General features: G+C 45.5%; 1 protein-coding gene across 1 annotated transcript in view; it reads right to left on the bottom strand.

The window, feature by feature from the left end:
- Nucleotides 1-11,182, bottom strand: part of LOC115082227 (zinc finger CCCH domain-containing protein 13-like) — a 61,472-nt gene extending 50,290 nt beyond the window's left edge. The window contains exon 1 of the mRNA XM_029586486.1: nt 10,516-11,182. Coding sequence (XP_029442346.1) covers nt 10,516-11,182 — 667 coding nt within the window. The remainder of the gene's footprint in view (nt 1-10,515) is intronic.
- Nucleotides 11,183-21,107: the final 9,925 nt, after the last annotated feature.

Genomic DNA, 21,107 nt, shown 5'->3' with positions numbered 1-21,107 from the left:
ACTGCTGATAGCTGGCACCCAGGCTAAGCAAGGGAAGACTGGATAGAGTGGTGCTGGCACGCTCATGCACTGCTGATAGCTGGTACAGGGCTAAGCGAGGGAAGACTGGATAGAGTGGTACTGGCACGCTCAGGCACTGCTGACAGCTGGCACCCAGGCTAAGCGAGGGAAGACTGGATAGAGTGGTGCTGGCACGCTCATGCACTGCTGACAGCTGGCACCCAGGCTAAGCAAGGGAAGACTGGATAGAGTGGTACTGGCACGTTCAGGCACTGCTGACAGCTGGCACCCGGCTAAGCAAGGGAAGACTGGATAGAGTGGTACTGGCACGCTCATGCACTGCTGACAGCTGGCACCCAGGCTAAGCAAGGGAAGACTGGATAGAGTGGTACTGGCACGTTCAGGCACTGCTGACAGCTGACACCCAGGCTAAGCGAGGGAAGACTGGATAGAGTGGTGCTTGCACGCTCATTCACTGCTGACAGCTGGCACCCAGGCTAAGCGAGGGAAGACTGGATAGAGTGGTACTGGCACGCTCATGCACTGCTGACAGCTGGCACCCGGGCTAAGCGAGGGAAGACTGGATAGAGTGGTACTGGCACGCTCATGCAGTGCTGACAGCTGGCACCCGGGCTACAAGGAGTAGGAAAGATAGGGTTGGGATGAGGGGTGGCTTACTGGGAGCGGGGGGTGGGAGGGTAAGATCCCTGGCCCTGCTGCTAATTTGAGTAGTTGGGGCCGAGTCTTTGAAGCTGCAGTAAAAGGGAGAAAGGGTCTGGATACAGCCTGTAGTCTCGCGACCTTTCTATTTATTTATTTATTTTATTTACTTATTTAAAATATTTTATATACTGTTTTATATACTGTATGTAATCAAAACAGTTTACAATATAACACATAAAATCACAAAGTTAAATTTAATACAAGGTAAATGACTTTAAGAAACTTAAAAAATAAAGACAATATATTGTTAAATAAAATGAACAAATTAAAATCTCTAGAAAGAGGAAAGGAATGAGGACAGTGGATCTTGACACAATTCAAAGCAGTACAGGAGCGGTGAGATTAATTGGCCTCATGGATGTTAAAAGCACATTTTTTAAATTTTGTTCCTGCTATTTAGGTGTCTGATATAGTCCACGATGGAATTCCAAGGTTGCGGGCCAGCTACTGAAAACGCATGGCATCTTGTTATATCTAGTCGGGCAATTTTGATTGTAGGAACTTGTAGAAAGTTATTTTGGGATAAGCATAGGTTTCTGGAAGGTCTATAGATGCGTAATTGGGTGCTGAGTTAGGTTGAGGTGTCGTCATTTAATAAATTTGAATAATGAAAAGAACTTTGAATTTGATCCTGAATTCGATGGGTAACCAGTGTAGAGAGTAAAGTACAGGAGAAATATGTTTTCTACGTGACTTGGCAGTGAGGATGCGTGCTGCTGAGTTTTGAATTTGTTGTAGTGGTCGGATAGCATTTTGGTGGAGCCCAAAGAACCGGGATTACAGTAGACTAAATTGCTAAAGATTGAAGGATTGTTCTGAAGTCTTGATGAAAGAGTAGGGGTTTGAGATGTTTCTGCATGTGAAGCTTAAAGAAAGAATTTTTTACTGTTAGGGATATGTAGTGTGACATGGAAAGACTGGAGTCGATAATGACTCTGAGGTTGCGGGCTTTGGATGTGATTGGTAAAAGAGTACTATTTATTTATTTATTTATTTTTAATTTTTATATACCGGTGTTCCTGTATGAGATACAAATCACATTGTTTTACATTGAAACATTGAAACAGAAGATAAGAATTCGCCTGGAGGCGGTACATGGAACATAGGGTACAAAACTTGGACCTGGGAGACTATTCTAGTTTAAATTTTGAGTTAGACAATCAAACCAAACAAACAGATAACAGTATAAAGAAAAACAGGACCCTGATAATGGAGCGTGGATGCAAAAGTGACACTTGTATGAGTAAGCAATCAGAGACTTGCTACGGTGTAATAGAAGAATGATACATCTTGACTACAACGTCCTTAATTAGTTCATAAAGTAAAAGTAAGCAGAAGAGCTTGCTAGATAGATGCGAATCAGGGGCTCTTGCTAGATGGATGCAAACTAGGGGCTCATAGTCCTTGAAAAGCTTGGCCGAAGAGCCAGGTTTTGAGTTTCTTTTTGAATAACGAATGGCAAAGTTCTAGTTGGATGTCTGGCGGGACTGCGTTCCATTGTGTGGGGCCTGCTGTAGATATGGCGCGTTTTTGAAGTGAGGATTTTGCTGGGGGGCATAGAGTGTGCCTTTATATGCTCCTCTGATGGGTCTGGTTGATGTGTGAGGGCACAGTTGGGAGCTTAGGTGGAGTGGGGAGATGTTGTGAATGGATTTTTGGATGGTTGTGAGAACTTTTAAGAGGATCCTGTGTTTAATGGGCAGCCAGTGGAGGATCTTAAGGATGGGGGTGATGTGTTCTCTTTTGTTAGTTTTGGTAAGAATTCTTGCTGCGGAGTTCTGAACCATCTGGAGAGGTTTGATGGTGCTGGCAGGGAGACCAAGCAGGAGCGAGTTGCAATAGTCGATTTTAGATAGTATGATGGCTTGTAGAACCATTCGGAAATCGTTGAAGTGAAGTAGAGATTTCAACTTTCTAAGGACTTGCAGCTTGTAGAAACAGTCCTTATTGGTGGTGCTTATAAATTTTTTTAGGTTAAACTGATTATCTAGAATGACTCCTAAATCTCTTACATGAGGAGATTGATTTAATTTTGGTGTGGTTGAAAGGAGGGTGTCAGTTGGGTTGAGAAGTTTGTTGTTGTCATCTTGAGAGATGATTAGGATCTCCGTTTTGTTGTTGTTAAGGATGAGGTTGAGGCTGGAGAGCAGCTGATTGATCCGTTGTAAGCAATTGTTCCAGTGAGTCATAGTTTTATGTAAGGATTCTGTGATCGGGATGAGGATTTGTATATCGTCCGCGTAGAGGTAGTGCATCAGTTTTAAATTGGTGAGTAGCTGGCAGAGCGGGAGAAGGTAAATGTTGAACAGGGTCGGAGAGAAGGAAGAACCTTGGGGGACACCCTGATTAAAGAGGACCGGATGTGATTCTTTATTGTTTATCTTTGCCTTGAAATGTCTATTAGATAGGAAGGACTTGAAACAGCTGAGGACTGTTCCCTTGATGCCTATGTCGGCCAAAAGTTTTAATAGTGTTGAGTGGTTTCCCGTGTCAAAGGCCGCGGAGAGATCTAGTAGGATCAGGAGATATGGTTGTTAAGATGAAGATGAGCAGGAGGTCTGTAGTCAGACATTGGGATGGAAGATAAATGTACAATTTCTGATTTTGAGGTGTTAAGTTTCAGACGATTGTGAGAAAGCCAGGATTTTATGGTGTTGTATAAGGAAACCAAAGATAGAGTGTTGGGCCATGATTTTGAGTACGGAACGAAAAACTGGATATCATAGAAACATAGAAACATAGAAATGACGGCAGAAGAAGACCAAACGGCCCATCCAGTCTGCCCAGCAAGCTTCACACACTTTTTTCTCTCATACTTATCTGTTTCTCTTAGCTCTTGGTTCTATTTCCCTTCCACCCCCACCATTAATGTAGAAAGCAGTGATGGAGCTGCATCCAAGTGAAATATCTAGCTTGATAAGTTAGGGGTAGTAGGGGTAGTAACCGCCGCAATAAGCAAGCTACACCCATGCTTATTTGTTTTAATCAGACTATTTTATACAGCCCTTATTGGTTGTTTTTCTTCTCCCCTGCCGTTGAAGCAGGGAGCTATGCTGGATATGCTTGAAGTATCAGTTTATTCTTCTCCCATGCTGTTGAAGCAGAGAGCCATGCTGGATATGCATCGAAAGTGAAGTATCAGGCACATTTGGTTTGGGGTAGTAACCGCTAGAGATGTGAATCGTGTCCTCGATCGTCTTAACGATCGATTTCGGCTGGGAGGGGGAGGGAATCGTATTGTTGCCGTTTGGGTGTGTAAACTATTGACTGCAGGAGGTCGTTCAGCGGGGGTTCCGGACCGCCGCTGAACGACCTCCTGCACTCGATCTCCTGCCGGCGCCATTTTCCGTACGAAAACGATTCGCGGCAAGAAATCGCTCCCGGAACCCCGCTGGACTCCCAGGAAACTTTTGGCCAGCTTGGGGGGGGCCTCCTGACCCCCACAAGACTTGCCAAAAGTCCAGCGGGGGTCCAGAACGACCTCCTCTGTCGAATCGTTTTTGTCTATGGCCGCCGCCATTTTGCGGCGGCCATTTTGAAAAATGGCGCCGGCTGAAGACAACACGATTCTATTGAGGGGGCGTTCCGGACCGCCGCCGTTCTGGACCACCGCCGGATCCCCAGGTAATTTAAAGCATTGGGGGGGGGGTTCGGGAGGGTGGGGGATTTAATTTAAAGGGTCGGGGGTCGGTTTTAGGGGGTTTTAGTGTGCCGGTTTTCCTGCCCTCCCCCTTCCCCCGATTTACGATTTTTTAACGATAAATCGGGGGAATTGGTATTGTATCGTGGCCCTAACGATTTTTTGACGATTTAAAATATATCGGACGATATTTTAAATCGTCAAAAAACGATTCACATCCCTAGTAACCGCCGTAACAAGCCAGCTACTCCCCGCTTTGTGAGTGCGAACCCTTTTTTCTTCTCCCCTGCCGTTGAAGCAGAGAGCTCTGCTGGATGTGTGTAGTATCAGTTTTTCTTCTCCCTTGCCGTTGAAGCAGAGAGCTCTGCTGGATGTGTGTAGTATCAGTTTTTCTTCTCCCTTGCCGTTGAAGCAGAGAGCTCTGCTGGATGTGTGTAGTATCAGTTTTTTCTTCTCCCCTGCCGTTGAAGCAGAGAACTATGCTGTATATGCATAGAAATTGAAGTAACAGGCTTATTTGGTTTGGGGTAGTAACCGCCGTAACAAGCCAGCTACTGCCCCCTTTGTGAGTGCAGATCCTTTATTCCACATTTCCTCTTGCTGTTGAAGCTAGAACGATATCATCTGCATATATTTTGAATTGGATATTGAGACTGTCTAAAATATAGCACAATAGTTATGTTTAAAGTTATCCGGCTACTGTTAGCCAGATAAGTACAGAGGGATATTCAGTAGGATGTTAGCTGGATCGCTTTTCTACTAAACGTCATACTGAATAGGGACCCTATTAGATAGATAGCTAGATAGATAGATATGTATGTATATATATATATATGTGTTCTGTCCCCAGCAGTGGGTACGTTTGTATCTGTACATATTGTAGTTTAACTGTGTTTAGTGCAGTCCTCCCTTCTGAGGATTCTTAATACTGAAACACTTTTCGTAACCATGATAAAAATCTGTGAGCCTTTGCCTTTAAGAGGAGCCTTTGCCCTTAAGAGAAGCTCCCTCCCCCCTCCACCTTCTATCACTATCAGAAGAGCTTGAATGCCCCTCAATCTAATTTGAGTCTTCCCAGGTGCCTTATAGGCTCAAGGGACTGCCCTTCATGCTCCCCGTGTCACATGGTTCTTAGGCTCACTGCCATTGGACCTTACCCCCTGCCCCCAGCTTGTGGAGGCGTTTTCTTTAGCAGCTCTCGACGAGAGTTCAGTTCACCCCTTGCTTGCTTCTGAGCCAGTAGTGCTCTGTAAAACTCCCTGAAGCGATTGGGGTTTTTACCTTCTCTCTTACTGCCTTCGTCTGAAGGCTAAACCAGCCTCATATTCCTCATGCTTCCTATCTCTACCATAAACCAACTCCTGCAACACAAGAGACCTCCTTCTCCCTCCTGCTACCCTGGCTCCAGTTACCAAAGATAAGAACATAAGAACATGCCATGCTGGGTCAGACCAAGGGTCCATCAAGCCCAGCATCCTGTTTCCAGCAGTGGCCAATCCAGGCCATAAGAACCTGGCAAGTTCCCAAAAACGAAGTCTATTCCATGTTACCGTTGCTAGTAATAGCAGTGGCTATTTTCTAAGTCTACTTAATTAATAGCAGGTAATGGACTTCTCCTCCAAGAACTTATCCAATCCTTTTTTAAACACAGCTACACTAACTGCACTAACCACATCCTCTGGCAACAAATTCCAGAGTTTAATTGTGCCTTGGGGCTTGCGTTTGAGATGCAACAATTGTAAGTAGAATTTACCTGTACAATAAATAATTTCAAACGTAAAGAATCTTTGTCTTGAGGACTGATTGGAGAGAAAGTTTAGCTGCCTGGATGGCAAACTCGGATGTCTGCCTGATGCAGAACAATATATTTAATATTCCACCCTTCGTGGCATTTGAAAGTGGATTGCATTCAGGAGCTGCAGGTATTTCCCTGTCTGTAGAGGCTTTATTTATTTATTTATTTATTTATTTAACAGTTTTTAATATACCGACGTTCGTATGGCACATCACGCCGGTTTACAAGTAACTCAATTAAAGGAGGAATTACAATGAACAGGGGGCCGGGGATGGGAGCAGGCCAGAAAGAGGAGGGGGGTAATGGAGACAGGAGAAGAGAGGGAAAGATAGGTAGCGTGAAATAGAGAATAAAGAGCAACCGTGAAAACAATAGAAGGAACTTATTTACAGAAGGATCTATTTACAATAGTTACATCTAAAATAATATTAATTACTTCAGTTTCATTGAAATACTTTATAAAATTGCAGAACGATAAAAAAGGGAGGGCAGGCAGCGGGAGGTGGAGAGGTATTGCCTTAGGGAGGGAAAGGCGGGCGGGGTGGTAGGGAGGGAGACTAGGAGGCTATAAAGGTGGGGGTGGGTAGGACTGGGTAGAAGTGTCTAGGTTTGGTTGGTTTCAGGATAGGCCTTTCTGAAAAGCCAAGTTTTTAAGCCTTTTTTGAAGGTGGCCAGGCAAGGTTCAAGGCGGAGAAAGGTGGGGAGGGTATTCCAGAGTGAAGGGCCCGCTATGGTAAAGGCCCTTTCTCTCGTGGAGGTGAGATGAGCGATTTTAAGGGAGGGAGTATGTAGAGTACCTGCATGAGAGGATCTGGTTGGACGATTGGTTATACGGAAATGCGGTGAGTCTTTGAGCCAGGGGTTGGTTTTGTAGAGGAGGTTGTGGAGGGTGGTCAGGGTTTTATACTGTATACGGAATGAGATGGGTAACCAGTGGAGGTCCTTAAGTATAGGGGTGATGTGGTCTCTTTTTCGGGTGTTCGTTAAGATTCTCGCCATGGCGTTCTGTAGGATTTGTAGGGGTTTGATGGTCGACTCTGGAAGGCCAAGGAGGAGGGAATTGCAGTAGTCCACTTTGGAGAGGATAGTGGCCTGGTTTACCCTGCATTTTCCCTATAGACACGTCAATGGGGCTGATTTAATAAAGTGCGCCCAGCCTAGAGCACAGGTTAACCCGCGGTTGGATGCGCTAGACTGACACCTGATGCAATAAGGAGATTAGTGCGTCCAAAATGCATGCCTTTAGAGCAAATTTAATGGCAGCCCTGGAGCTGGTGATAATCCGTGAGTCAAGGGCTCAGGAGAAATTTTAAAATACCATCCTAGTGGAGCCAAAATGGTGGCTTGCTAGGCTACAACACTGCTGGCGTTTTCCTCGCTATTACTAAAATTTCCAAACCAAAAGGGCAAGCCCTGGCAGTACCTCCCATCTGGCCAGAAGGTGCCGGGTCCACTTCTTTGGCAATCATTGGAAACTGGGGATGTGAGGTCCCTTGTGGAGCCTGCCAGGGGAGTGCAGGCACTGCTGGGCGTCAGTCTCAGTCCTCCTCCTCCTCAGCCCAGCTTTGCTGAAGCAGCAACGTTGGAGCCCTCGCAGCTGCCTAGCATGGAAGTCATCCTCTCAGGAGGAAATGGAGAGATGCCATTTGTGCATCCTCTACCTCTCATGCTGTGGGAAGATGCTGAAAGCCTTTCCTAAGAAAATCTCCAATTTCCTTGCACTCGGTTCTAGTGCACGTGGATTCGGCCATTAGCAGCTGTGCTTCAAATATTGGCCTATTGGATATGGGAAAAAAAGTTCAAAAAGTGAATACGGCCTTAATTCAGGATAAAAATACAACCTGTAGGACATTAGAAGAAGTGGACAATTTTTCAAGACGTCCTGCAATCTCTATTAAGAAAAACATTTAGAAAGTACGTCCTTCAGATTCTGGGACTGCCCGCTGAAGCCTTCATCCTTCCTGCACCCTGGGATGCTTCCGCTCTGCTCGACGAGGTTGCGCCCAGGGTCTCTAAACACAGGGCCGCCATCAGGAATTTTGAGGCCCCATACAGCCAAAATGTCTGGGCCACAAGCATTCAGTGGATAAAGTATATGCAATAATGTTTATTATACCTATGTGTAAACTCCACCATAGGTGTAAAAAAATAAAAACAAGTCAACAAACTCAAATCACTTAGATAAATGCACAGTATCTGAGAAATCCAGTGGGTTCTATCCAATAAAGCAGTTCAGTGTGAGTACTGAATTGTGTCCATCTCGACTCATAGTGGAAATAACAGCAAATTCAGGTTTATGAAGCAATCAGTCTTCTTACTTTCTGATTTGCAAAATCTTTAATTAAGTCTTTGTAACTGAGTTGTCTGGCAAGCTCATGCTCAATAGAGAGAATTGCCAGGCCGTTTAGACGTTGTTCACTCATTGTAGAACGCAGATAGTTCTTGATTGATGAAAGTTTGCTAAATGCCCTCTCTCCTTCCGCCACTGAAAGTGGGAGGGTGGTGAAAATCCGAAGAGCAATACACACCTCTCCGAATATTCCTTGAAGCTCTAGTTTGTAGATTGAGTTAAGCAAATCTAAGGGACCCATGTCTTCTGGAAATGTAGCTTCGTACACTTTCCGAAGATGTTGCAGCTCACTGAGTAAAGATGATGTAAAATCTTCAGGGTATGCTGAGATCAATTCCTCAGTCGATGCCATCAGATCTTCTTCACTCATTGTTCTCACTTTTAAGATTGGAGAAAATAGCTTGCAGACTTCCTCCATAGACTGGAAGCGTTGATGAAGGTCAGAAATTATTGTGTCCATTGCCACAAGGAAGACATTAGCTTTAAAATGATCTTCAGGATCTATTGCATCATGATGCCTTGAATTTATTTGCCGCAATTGTTGAGGGTTCAGTAGTTCCTTGGGAATCTCCATGCAATCTGCCACAGCTTTAGCTTCAGAAAGTAAAACAGGCCACTTTTCTCGAAGCAGTTTCATCTCTTCAGAGAGAGCTTTAATGTTAGCGACACCAATTTCCATAGAAATAGACCTTGATTGAAGTATTTTGTTTCTCTCCTCGAAGCTGGTAAGCACTTTTACCCAGAAAGTTGCTAAAACCACTGCCCGAAAGGATAAAAAATAGTCATATAGACCTTGGGCATCTGAATGCGCATCATTTGTGAGTTTTCTGGATGCAAGAACTTTTTCCAGAGCCTTTAAAATGCTTGGCAGATTCTGCGCAATTGGACGTACAGCCTCTATTCTTGAACTCCACCGAGTGTCACTTAAACCATGCAGGGACCTTCCAACTTCTTCAATCAATGTGTTCCATCTTGCAGGGCTGCTACTGAACAGAACATATAACCTGTTAACACTTCCAAAAAAGGTCTTCATTTCAGGGCAGCTTGCGGCTGCATGCACTCCCACAAGGTTTAAAGAATGTGCAGCACAGGGACAAAAAATAGCTGTTGGGTATGTCTCCTGGATTTTGGCTCTTACACCTTTAATTCTGCCAGACATGTTGGCACCATTGTCATATCCCTGTCCTCTGCAGTCTTTAAGGTCAATGGCATGTTCATTCAACCTAAACATGATCATGTCTGCAATTTCTTTTCCAGTCTTCTGAAAAAAATCAAAACATTCAATGAATCTTTCCCGAATGTTCCATTTTCCGTCTTGGGGCTTTCTGTAAACGTATCGTAAAACGATTGCATTCTGTTCCGTATGTGAAGAATCAGGTGTAGAATCACATATTATTGAAAAGTATATTGCTTCTTTCCTTTCTGACAATATAGAATTCAGGACATGTTTTCCACAAATATTAATGAATTCGTTTTGTGTGGCCCAAGACAGACAATGAGCTGAAAGTTTCTTTCCCTTTTCCTGACTAGCTTTGACTTTTTCCAAATGCTCTCTCAGTAAATTATCATATCTTGCCAAGATTTCCAAAGTTCCCAAAAAATTGCCATTATGGATTTCTCCAATTCTTTGAGAACTTCCTCTGAACGCCATGTTTCTTGAAGCCAGATGCAATGTGACATCCAGAAGTCTTTCTAAAAGAGCTATAAACTTATCGGCTTCCTTCGACAAATTTCTTTGAATCTCATAGTCAACACCATGACCACCTATAGAATTTTGAAGTGTTCTCCACCTCCAGTAGTTCCTTCTGTGCTGTGAAGAGTGTTCATGCTCTGGCAACTTTATGTACAACCGATGCCACTTGTGCTTCGATGGATCAAAACCATCCTTCCTACTAAGCATGCTTCCTGTTTTACATATAGAGTCATTAGTAAATGCCATGCAAGTTACACAATACAGTACTTTATTGCTTGGACTCCATCTCAGCCAATCTCTTAAAATCTTCTCACGTCCATTTGATGACTTGGCATATAGAAGAAAATCACTGAAAGAACGAGTGTCAGCATCTTTAGGTAGTGATTGTGCCATATTCTTTAATTGCTCGACATTGAAAAGTCCAGAAAGGACAATCTTCTCTCTTTCTTTGTCTTTGAGGACATCTGGCCATAGTGCTGGGTCTTTCCAGTCAATTTCTTCCTCGTGTGACTGTTCTATTGAAGTTGTGTTTAGGGCAACATCGTCATTCTCAGGGTAGGAACTTGCATTTGTGCAGGAAGGTGTTTCTTCTTCCACCTCTGTACAAACACGGGATGTCACAATTTGGTCTGAAGACGAATCTTCATCTATAATGACAGGTCTTTTCGGTGACGAGGTGCAGGACCGTGTGTCTGCATCGTCTTCTGATACTGCACATGGTGGCATACTACACAATGTTTCAGCCTCTTCTTCTATCACTGAAGAAATGCTCACAGGTGCAGCTACCTGACAGGATGAAGTAGTCGGCTCAACTGTTTCATGAGAAGCTTCTGTTTGCATTTCCTGAACTTCATCTCCCCTGTCACTTTGTGGCTTTTGAAAGTACTGTTGTATGAGTTTTTTTTTCTTCAACTTTTCCTCTTCTTCTTTACGCTCTCTTTTCTGCTTCCGTTTTTGAGAGCCAGATTTGTGATGGTACATTCTTTGGGGTTATCAGAATTTACTAGAGACAAATAATGAACATTTGCTAGTAATCAAGGTCTATGATAAACTGCTTACTATGTATAAGGCCGTGTTCCAACTGTGTTCTATATAACAAAGAAAGTCTGTTGCAAAATCATTTTAGTAGCTGCTGCTTATAATAAAAAAATGCATTTAATCAAGAAAAGAGAAAAAAGTGCTTCTCGCACATAAAAAAACTGTCTTACTATGCTTTGGGCTTTCCCGATCATACACATTATGTGCTTGATTACGGAAGCCGAAAATTCAATGTAAACCCTCCCTCATGTGGCCATTCATTCAGCGGTTGACTTGTTAGGCCTAGTTCACACTAATAAATAGATAATGCACCAGCCCCCCAGTAATAAATAGATAATGCACCAGCTCCCCCCAGTAATAAATAGATAATGCACTAGACATCCCCCCAGTAATAAATAGATAATGCACCGGCAAAACAAACTTGTTACTTACCCTTTGCGCTCCGGGGACTCCGCGGCTCCTCGGCCTCCAGCTAGCAAGCAGACAGCGACGGCCCGCGCGCTTTGCCGGCGCATACTGTCTGACGCGGCGGTGACATCACAGCCGCGTCAGACAGTGAACGCTGGCAGGACAGAGCGCGCGGACGAGTCTCTGTCTGCGGTGCTCTGTAAATCAATGCTATGTGTGTCTAAAAGACACGCATAGCATTGATTCTCTCCCTTCTCTGGGGCCCGCACCCAGGGCCGGCTCCAGGTTTCAGTAGGCCCCTGGGCGACAGACTGTCGGAGAGAGCCTCAGTGGGCCTCTTTGCCATGAACTAATACATCCCCCAAGCGCACCTGCCGCCTGGCGGCTGCGGGCCCCCATATGTGGCAGTAGATCCTGGGGCCCCATACTGCAGGCCCAAGAATACTGCCCTGATGGCGGCCCTGTCTAAACATGACCCTGAGACTGTATTTCCCTGAAGCTGAAAGTCTGCACATGGGATTTGTATTTACCTGGATGTGGTTAAGAGAGTACTCGGGGAGGAAGGAAAGTGTCTGCTGTGATGCGTCAGGAAGAGCTGCAGCATTTCTTCTCAGACTGGCCACCCATGCAGGCATTAATAGAGATCGTGTTTTCCTTCCTGACCACTTACGCTTTTGTCTGGATGAAAAGAAAGCTTCTCCCCCAGCATCAATTGCTCCCATTAGCGAACGACCTCGCCATGCTTTATAGCAAGGTAAAGCTTGAGTCTTTGCCTTTCTTACTCTGCAGCTCTCCCTGTCTTTAATGTCCAGCCCAGATTATTCTGCTCCGGGGCTGATATGGCAGATGTTTTTCTTTACATTTCTTAATTAATTTTGTTTCCCGTGTTATGGTTTCGAATGTCTCCTGCCTTTTTGTTAAATAAAAGAAAACAATACTGCCCCGTGTGGTTCCAACCTTTATTCTCAAACGCCAACTGCTCGCAGTCTTTAAAAATAAAGGTATAATGTAACAGCATCGTGAGAAAGCAAATCTAGACACATAATGTACACGCCGGGGCGACGTCACCCCTTACTACTGGGCGTGAATATTGGGTGAAATCGACCGGAAGCGATAAAACGGACGCGCGCATTCAGCACCCATTGCAATTGTGCGCACACAGCCACCGCTCCGGGGCGCCCGACACATTTGCGCACCAGGGACGCACAGTTCTTCCCTAGCACGCCCTTTTTATCGCAGCGGCTCATTTAAATATTGCATCGGGTGCCCGGGAGAGGTGGCTGTGTGTGCGGCCTGAGAATGGGAGAAAAGTCATTGAATCCGGCCCTGAGGCGGTGGAGGGGAAGGGACTTGGGCTTATGGGAAAAGTCTGCCTTCAGTGTAAGAGAATATTTCACAGGTTCTTTGTACCATTCTTTGTAAAATCAGGGAAAGTAAAGGTACAGTGCGACTGATACTCAGCAGTTTGAATATCCAGGCACAGGAGCCGCTGCCACTTGTCCGGCTAACTTGTGCAGCTGGATAGCGGCTGAATACCGGCTCCAGACTCAGAACGGGGAATAACATCTGAAATCGCAGCAATAAAGGGCTTCCTCTATAAAGCAGGGATGGTTAATAAGATTGAGGAAGACAATTGCAGCCTAAACAGCCCATTTGGATGCCTGAAATCCATCAGGGATCTCGTTATCTGCTGATAATTGCACCTCACTAGCCTGCAAGCTCAGCCTTCCAGACGAGGGATTTTGCCAGCTTGCACAAGGGGAAGTTTGAGAGACTGAGGTGAGGGAGACAGAACCAGCCGGAGGACCCTCCAGCTATTAAAAACCTGCATCAATCGGTCATACATGAGCAGCTCAAGCTGGCACGCACGTCTGCTCTTCAACACAGTTTTTATAAAATGGACATACAGAGGGAGTTTTTGAAGTCATTTCCACGGGAAAAACACATGTAACAGAAATGGTCGTTTATAAAACTTTATGTAACGTCACCTTGACCGCTTGCCTCGTGGGGCATTCCTGGATCTGGGACCGACCTGGCGGGAGCCCCTCTAAGGCAGACTCCATCGGTCCTCACGTTCTTGGTGCCTGGTGCCTCCACCTGGGGGAGAAGGTGTTAGTGGGTGGGATTTCCCTCCCTTCACCCCAGGAAAACAAATGGGACTGTGAACAAGGCTGGCAGGATGTACAAATATATACAGGTTTATTACACAATATAGGTATATACATTTCTAAATTGCTAATAGGATGTCAGACACCACACCTATCTACTCAGAGTTAGTAGTCTCAGGCCATGCAACTGTATAAATTTCTACAACGTAGCAAGACATTTAATATTTGTCAATTTGGGGTTATTGGCCCCACAATACACCACCCTATAGAATAGAAGGGACCTCTTGCATTCCCGCTTACTCAAGTATTATTGTTATCCTCTCCCCCTCTATCCCAAGTCTTTCCCATGTGAAAAGATGCAACTGGGCTGGTGGGCAGTGCTAGCCTGGGGGAGGGTCCACTGTATCTAAACCGTCTCCTTCCGCTGAAAGTTCCATGCCAATGCTTGGGTCCCCACCCTCCTGGGGGTCCTGACTCCACCTTCCAGTCTGCCACTGGGGTCCCTGCCCTCCTGGGGGACTCAACCCTGCCTCCCAGACTGCTGCTGGGGTCTACACCCTCCTAGTAGACCCGAATCCTCCTCCCTGTCTGCTGCTGGGTCCATGTCCTCCTACAGACTCTGCTCTGCCTCCCGGACTGCCACTGGAGACTCTTGCTCAAAGGGGACTGCTTGATTTTCATATCTGCCACTGGGGTCCCCTCACTTAAGAGGGAAGAAACCACTGCAGGCCTGCTGCTGTTCTTCAGGTCTTTCCCTTCAGAAGGAAGGTTTTACATGGGTTGGGTTTACAGCTCCACTAGGCTCATGACTTTAGAGTTCAGGGATTCTGCCCCTCTATGGTCTCAGCTTTTAGTAATTTTATATCCACTAAGCTCATGGTTAGTTTTATGCTGTTATCCAGTCAGGATAAATCACCTTCTATCAACCTGATTTTTACAGTATCTGTTGTCTGACCCTGTATAGGTCACCTCTCTACTAAAAGGCCAAGAACCAGGCAGAACTACAGCAAGAGAGACCATGTACACATTCCTCTAGCCTAATTAATTCTTCCCCCTATTGACTGGGATCTCAGTACCCACATGTCTCAAAACCCTTGTTAGTCAGGGTGAAAATCTGTTTGCTTCCTAGGACTGTTTTCCAATACATTTCTCTCATAAATTCCTTCCCCTATCGTGGTTCTGCAATTTAAGAGTTTGAATCCTTCAATTCTTTAGTGATATTTCCTACAAATTTTCCAGCAAAAATCCAGGGGGCTGTGTTATGCAAATCCCCTACCTGAATATCTGACTAATCTATTGAATGGTCAGTTAAGTACCTTCACACTAAGGAGTCTGCCAGCCTTTTCAATTTCATTCCGTGTTTCCTGGGCTGGCGGTTCATGTTACACAGCTGCATTGTCCTCCCCTTTTTTATTTCTATAGTTTACTTAAATGGTAGCATGCTCAAACCTCCATCTCTTGTGTGTTGTGGGGGTTCACTCTCCCCCAATTAAATTTCTTGTTGGCCTCAACAAGACACCACTCTCTTGCATGTATCTCCCCTTTAGACCAAAGTCTCAAGGCATTTCTTCATTACTTTTGAGTAATGTTTGAATGTATAACAAATGACTGAAAAGTATTACTAGTTGGATTAGTATCTGTTGTCACTGAGGCATAGACCTAGAATGAATTATTTAGAATTAAATTAAATAGGAACATAAGAACATGCCATACTGGGTCAGACCAAGGGTCCATCAAGCCCAGCATCCTGTTTCCAACAGTGGCCAACCCAGGCCGACTGTACCACCCTCAGTCCAATCATTACTCTTGGGGTCTTCTTAAATTTCCCTCTCCTGGGTTTCCATTTCCTGGAACTCTCTTACCAAGTCCCCATCATGTGTCTGTTGGTTAGGGATACGGTCTCTCCAGTGTGGCTCCCAGGTGAACCTCATATGTCCCCCACCTAACTCTTCTTCTGAATCCTCACTATCATATCCACTATATCTGTCTTCCAATGGATACTCAGGGTCCCGATGGGGATTCCTGTCAAACTCCCAGTGAGGTTAGGTCTCAGGTCTTACTGTTCCCGTTATTCTTGGTCGAGGTGGAGGATGTTCAGCTACAACTTGGGGCTCCTCTAGGGGAAAAACCAACTGTCCAATGAGCAGGAGATGGTTTCTATGTACCATTTTTACAGGTCCTTCACCCCACTCTGGCCTCACCTGGGAAACAGGCAGGTTGTTCAGTTTTTCCTCAACAATATAGGGGATAGACTTCCACCTATTAGCAATATTGTGTCTCCCAGTCAGCTCCCAGTTCTCTAAGAGTACTCTGTCTCCTGCCATCAAGTCATTGTGCCTCGCCTTCTGGTCATATTGGTGCTTGTTTATCTGGCTCAGCTTCTAGGCAGACTCCGCAGTCAACCTATAGGCTGCCCCCAACTGTTCTTTTAGCCTCTTCACATAGGGCCGGAGTTTAAAAGGGTTACGCGCATAAAGTACGTGCGTAACCCTTTTAAAAACCCCCCCTGCACATGCTGAGCCCATTTTGCATAGACTCGGCGGCGCGCGCAAGCCCCAGAACGTGCGTAAGTCCCGGGGCTTGCCTGGGGGCGTATCAGGGGGGCGTGTCAGGAGTGATGCGGCATTTTTGGGGCGTGTCCAGGGGGCATGTTTCCGGCTTGGGGGCGTTTCGGGGGCGTGGCCGAGTGCCCGACACAGCGGCCTGTGTTGGGGCCTGCCGCTCCGGCGCGCTTAAGTTGCTAGTGCCCGGAGGCAGTAGTAACTTTTAAGATAAAGGTAGGGAGGGGGTTTAGATAGGGCCAGGGGGGTGGGTTAGGGAGGGGAGGGTGCGGGGGGGTGAATGGAAAATTCCCTCCGAGGCCGCTCTGATTTCGGAGCGGCCTCGGAGGGACCAGGCAGCATGCACAGGGCTCGGTGCGAGCAAGGTGCACAAATATGCACCCCCTTGCGCGCGCCAACCCCGGATTTTATAAGATACGCGTGGCTACGCGCGTGTTGCAGTTGGGTGCTGCAGACAGGATAGTGGACCCTTGGGCCGGACTACCCAGGGTGACCGGGTAGGCCAGGAGGCGGAGCCACAGGCTAGCGGTGTTCACCCGGGAACCAGGAGCCCCCCAGAAGGAGCCCGTAGGGTCCTGGAACCTTGGGACTTGGGATATCAGCTCAGAGTCAATGGCAGATAAACCTGGGCAGGGAGTGTAGTAAGAAAAGTCCAAAGAGTGAAGGATAGTCTCTAGGCCGGCAGTGCAGGTCGAGGGCCAGCTGATGACAGGACAGTGGGTGGCAGCGATACCTGTAGTAAGCCTGACCGTGAGGCAGGGTTCATGGAATACTGAAGCGGGAACAGGCTGAAGGCAGAGGCAGGATCGATAGTAGACTGTGGACTGGAACAGGCTGTAGACTGGAACGGAGTCTGTAGCTGGCTGTGAACCGGAGCAGGCTGTAGACTGGAATGGAGTCTGTAGCTGGCTGTGAACCGGAGCAGGCTGTAGACTGGAATGGAGTCTGTAGCAGGTTGTGGACTGAAGCAGGCTGTAGACTGGAGCAGGCTGAAGCGAAGTCAGGAACGGACCAAGGTCGGAGGCAGGCGGCAGGCGGAAGCGAAGTCAGGAACGGACCAAGGTCGGAGGCAGGCGGCAGGCGGAAGCGAAGTCAGGAACGGACCAAGGTCAGAGGCAGGCGGCAAGCTGAAGCAAAGTCAGGAACAGTCCAAGGTTGGAGGCAGGCGGCAGGCTGAAGCAAAGTCAAAGGCAATCCAAAGGTCAGTCAGGAACGAGGAACAGACGAAGCGCAACTCAGAACTAATAGGCAGTAGTGAACCTCGTTGCAAGGCAAAGAGAAGGCGTCCGGACGCCGCTTATATCAGGCGTCGGGCGTGGGGTAATTAGCTCAGGCAGGGCCAGACTTCCAGGAACTGTGCGTACATAGTGTGCGTCCTCACGTGCGCGCGAGGCAGCGGGGAGACGGGCAAGCAATGGCGGCCGCCACGAGGAACCAGCAGAGCCGTAGGCGTCCCGGGCATGCGGAACGCGGCGTTTCCAGCAGCAGAGGTGAGCCCTGTTCAGAGCTAAAGAGGGGGAAGCGGTGGAGACCGCAACAGCGCGTATCTTATAAAATCCCGCGTAGATTTGTAAAATCTACCCCATAGTGTTGAAAAGTATGAGGCAATGACCCATCTACTGAAACCCCAAAACACAGATCAATTGGCCCTCTCAACCAAACATCAGAAAATAGGGTAAAAACCGTGTAGCATCATTATATGTGCAGTTGTAAGCATGCACAAAATAGCTCACATACTGGCCCCGGTTCCTCTTTTGAGCTGGCTTCAATGACCCCTGGAGGAGTCGGTTAAATAGTTAGAACCCTAGTGGACATATAAATGTGGTTTTCTACTTGTCAGTCTCACTAAAGTATTTGGTAATACCCACTGCGTAGGTCCAGGACAGAGAACCACTGACTTCCAGTTAGAGAGTGAAGGGCATAAGAACATAAGAACTTGCCATGCTGGGTCAGACCAAGGGTCCATCAAGCCCAGCATCCTGTTTCCAACAGAGGCCAAAACCAGGCCACAAGAACCTGGCAAGTACCCAAACACTAAGAAGATCCCATGCTACTGATGCAATTAATAGCAGTGGCTACTCCCTAAGTAAAATTGATTAATAGCCATTAATGGACTTCTCCTCCAAGAACTTATCCAAACCATTTTTGAACCCAGCTACACTAACTGCACTAACCACATCCTCTGGCAACAAATTCCAGAGCTTTACAGTGCGTTGAGTGATAAAGAATGTTTTCCAATTAGTCTTAAATGTGGTACTTGCTAACTTCATGGAAAGTGTAAATAACTGAGTCACATCTACTCGTTCAAGACCTCTCATAATCTTAAAGACCTCTATAATATCCCCCCTCAGCTGTCTCTTCTCCAAGCTGAACAGCCCTAACCTCTTCAGCCTTTCCTCATAGGGGAGCTGTTCCATCCCCTTTATCATTTTGGTTGCCCTTCACTGAACCTTCTCCATCGCAACTATATCTTTTTTAAGATGCGGCGACCAGAATTGTACACAGTATTCAAGGTGCGGTCTCACCATGGAGCGATATAGAGGCATTATGACATTTTCCGTTCTATTAATCATTCCCTTCCTAATAATTCTTAACATTCTAATTGCTTTTTTGACTGCTGCAGCACAATGAGCCGATGATTTTAAAGTATTATCCACTATGATGCCTAGATCTTTTTCCTGGGTGGTAGCTCCTAATTTGGAACCTAACATCGTGTAACTAAAGCAAAGGTTATTTTCCCTATATGCAACACTTTGCACTTGTCCACATTAAATTTCATCTGCCATTTGGATGCCCAATCTTCAAGTCTTGCAAGGTCCTGTATCACAGTCTGCTTGTGATTTAACTACTATGAATAATTTTGTATTATCCGCAAATTTGATAACCTCACTCGTCGTATTCCTTTCCAGATCATTTATAAATATATTGAAAAGCACCGGTCCAAGTACAGATCCCTGAGGCACTCCACTGTTTACTCTTTTCCACTGAGAAAATTGACCATTTAATCCTACTCTCTGTTTCCTGTCTTTTAACCAGTTTGTAATCCACGAAAGGACATCGCATCCTATCCCATGACTTTTTAGTTTTCATAGAAGCCTCTCATGAGGGACTTTGTCAAACACCTTCTGAAAATCCAAATACACTACATCTACCAGTTCACCTTTATCCACATGTTTATTAACCCCTTCAAAAAAATGAAGCAGATTTGTTAGGCAAGACTTCCCTTGGGTAAATCCAGTTGACTGTGTTCCATTAAATCATGTCTTTCTTTATGCTCTACGATTTTGATCTTGAGAATAGTTTCCACTATTTTTCCCGGCACTGAAGTCAGGCTCACTGGTCTATAGTTACCCGGATCGCCCCTGGAGCCTTTTTTAAATATTGGGGTTACATTGGCCACCCTCCAGTCTTCAGGTACAATGGATGATTTTAATGATAGGTTACAAATTTTAACTAATAGATCAGAAATTTCATATTTGAGTTCCTTCAGAACCCTACGATGCATACCATCCGGTCCAGGTGATTTGCTACTCTTTAGTTTGTCAATCTGGCCTACTAAATCTTCCAGGTTCACAGTGATTTCGTTCAGTTCGTCTGAGTTATCACCCCTGAAAACCATCTCCAGAACTGGTATCTCCCCAACATCCTCATTAGTAAACACGGAGGCAAAGAATTCATTTAGTCTTTCTGCAATGGCCTTATCTTCCCTAAGAGCCCCTTTAACCCCTCTGTCATCTAATGGTCCATCCGACTCCCTCACAGGTTTCTTGATTTGGATATATTTAAAAAAGTTTTTATTATGAGTTTTTGCCTCTATGGCCAACTTCATTTCAAATTCTCTCTTCGCCTGTCTTATCAATGTTTTACACTTACCTTGACAATGCTTATGTTTTATCCTATTTTCTTCAGATGGATCCTTCTTCCAATTTTTGAAGGATGTTTTTTGGCTAAAATAGCCTCTTTCACCTCACCTTTTAACCATGATGGTAAACGTTTTGCCTTCCTTCCATCTTTCTTAATGCGCGGAATACATATGGACTGCGCCTCTAGGATTCATTTTTTAAACAATGTCCAAGCCTGTTGAACACTTTTAACCTTTGCAGCTGCACCTTTCAGTTTTTTTCTATTTTCCTCATTTTATCAAAGTTTCCCTTTTTAAAATTTAGTGTTAGAGATGCAGATTTACGTATTGTCCCCCTTCCAGTTATTAGTTTAAATTTGATCATGTTATGATCACTGTTGCCAAGTGGCCCCACCACCGGTACTTCTCTCACCAAATCTTGCATTCCACTAAGAATTAAATCTAAAATAGCTTCCTCTCTTGTTGGTTCTTGAACCAATTGCTCCATGAAGCAATCATTTATTACATCCAGGAACTTTATGTCTCTAGCAAGTCCTGATGTTACATTTACCCAGTCAATATTGGGATAATTGAAATCCTATGTCCTATGTCCTATGTCCATGACTCGGCACACCTAATTACCATTCTAGCCCAATTGGAATTTCCCCAGGAACCATTTTTCTTGGTGACCCTTGATGTCATATCTTTATACTCGAATATACCCCAGGATGAGGCATTGACCGCTATCTCACAAGTATTGGACATGCGCCCCCTGCCACACCGGATTTCGACGTCCTTTTTGATTGAGCTTTCTGAAATTGCCTTGACAAAAAATTTTTTTCAATATCAAGATTCGTTTTATCAGCAAGTTAAAGGCACTGCTATGGGTGCCACAATGGCCCCTAGCTTGGCTTGTCTGTTTATGGACAAATTTGAAAGGGACTTTTTAT

The sequence above is a fragment of the Rhinatrema bivittatum genome, chromosome 1 (genome assembly GCF_901001135.1).
Source record: "Rhinatrema bivittatum chromosome 1, aRhiBiv1.1, whole genome shotgun sequence".
Lineage (NCBI taxonomy): Eukaryota > Metazoa > Chordata > Amphibia > Gymnophiona > Rhinatrematidae > Rhinatrema > Rhinatrema bivittatum.
Note: the sequence above shows the minus strand (reverse complement) of the source record. Positions and strands in the feature narration are given on the sequence as shown.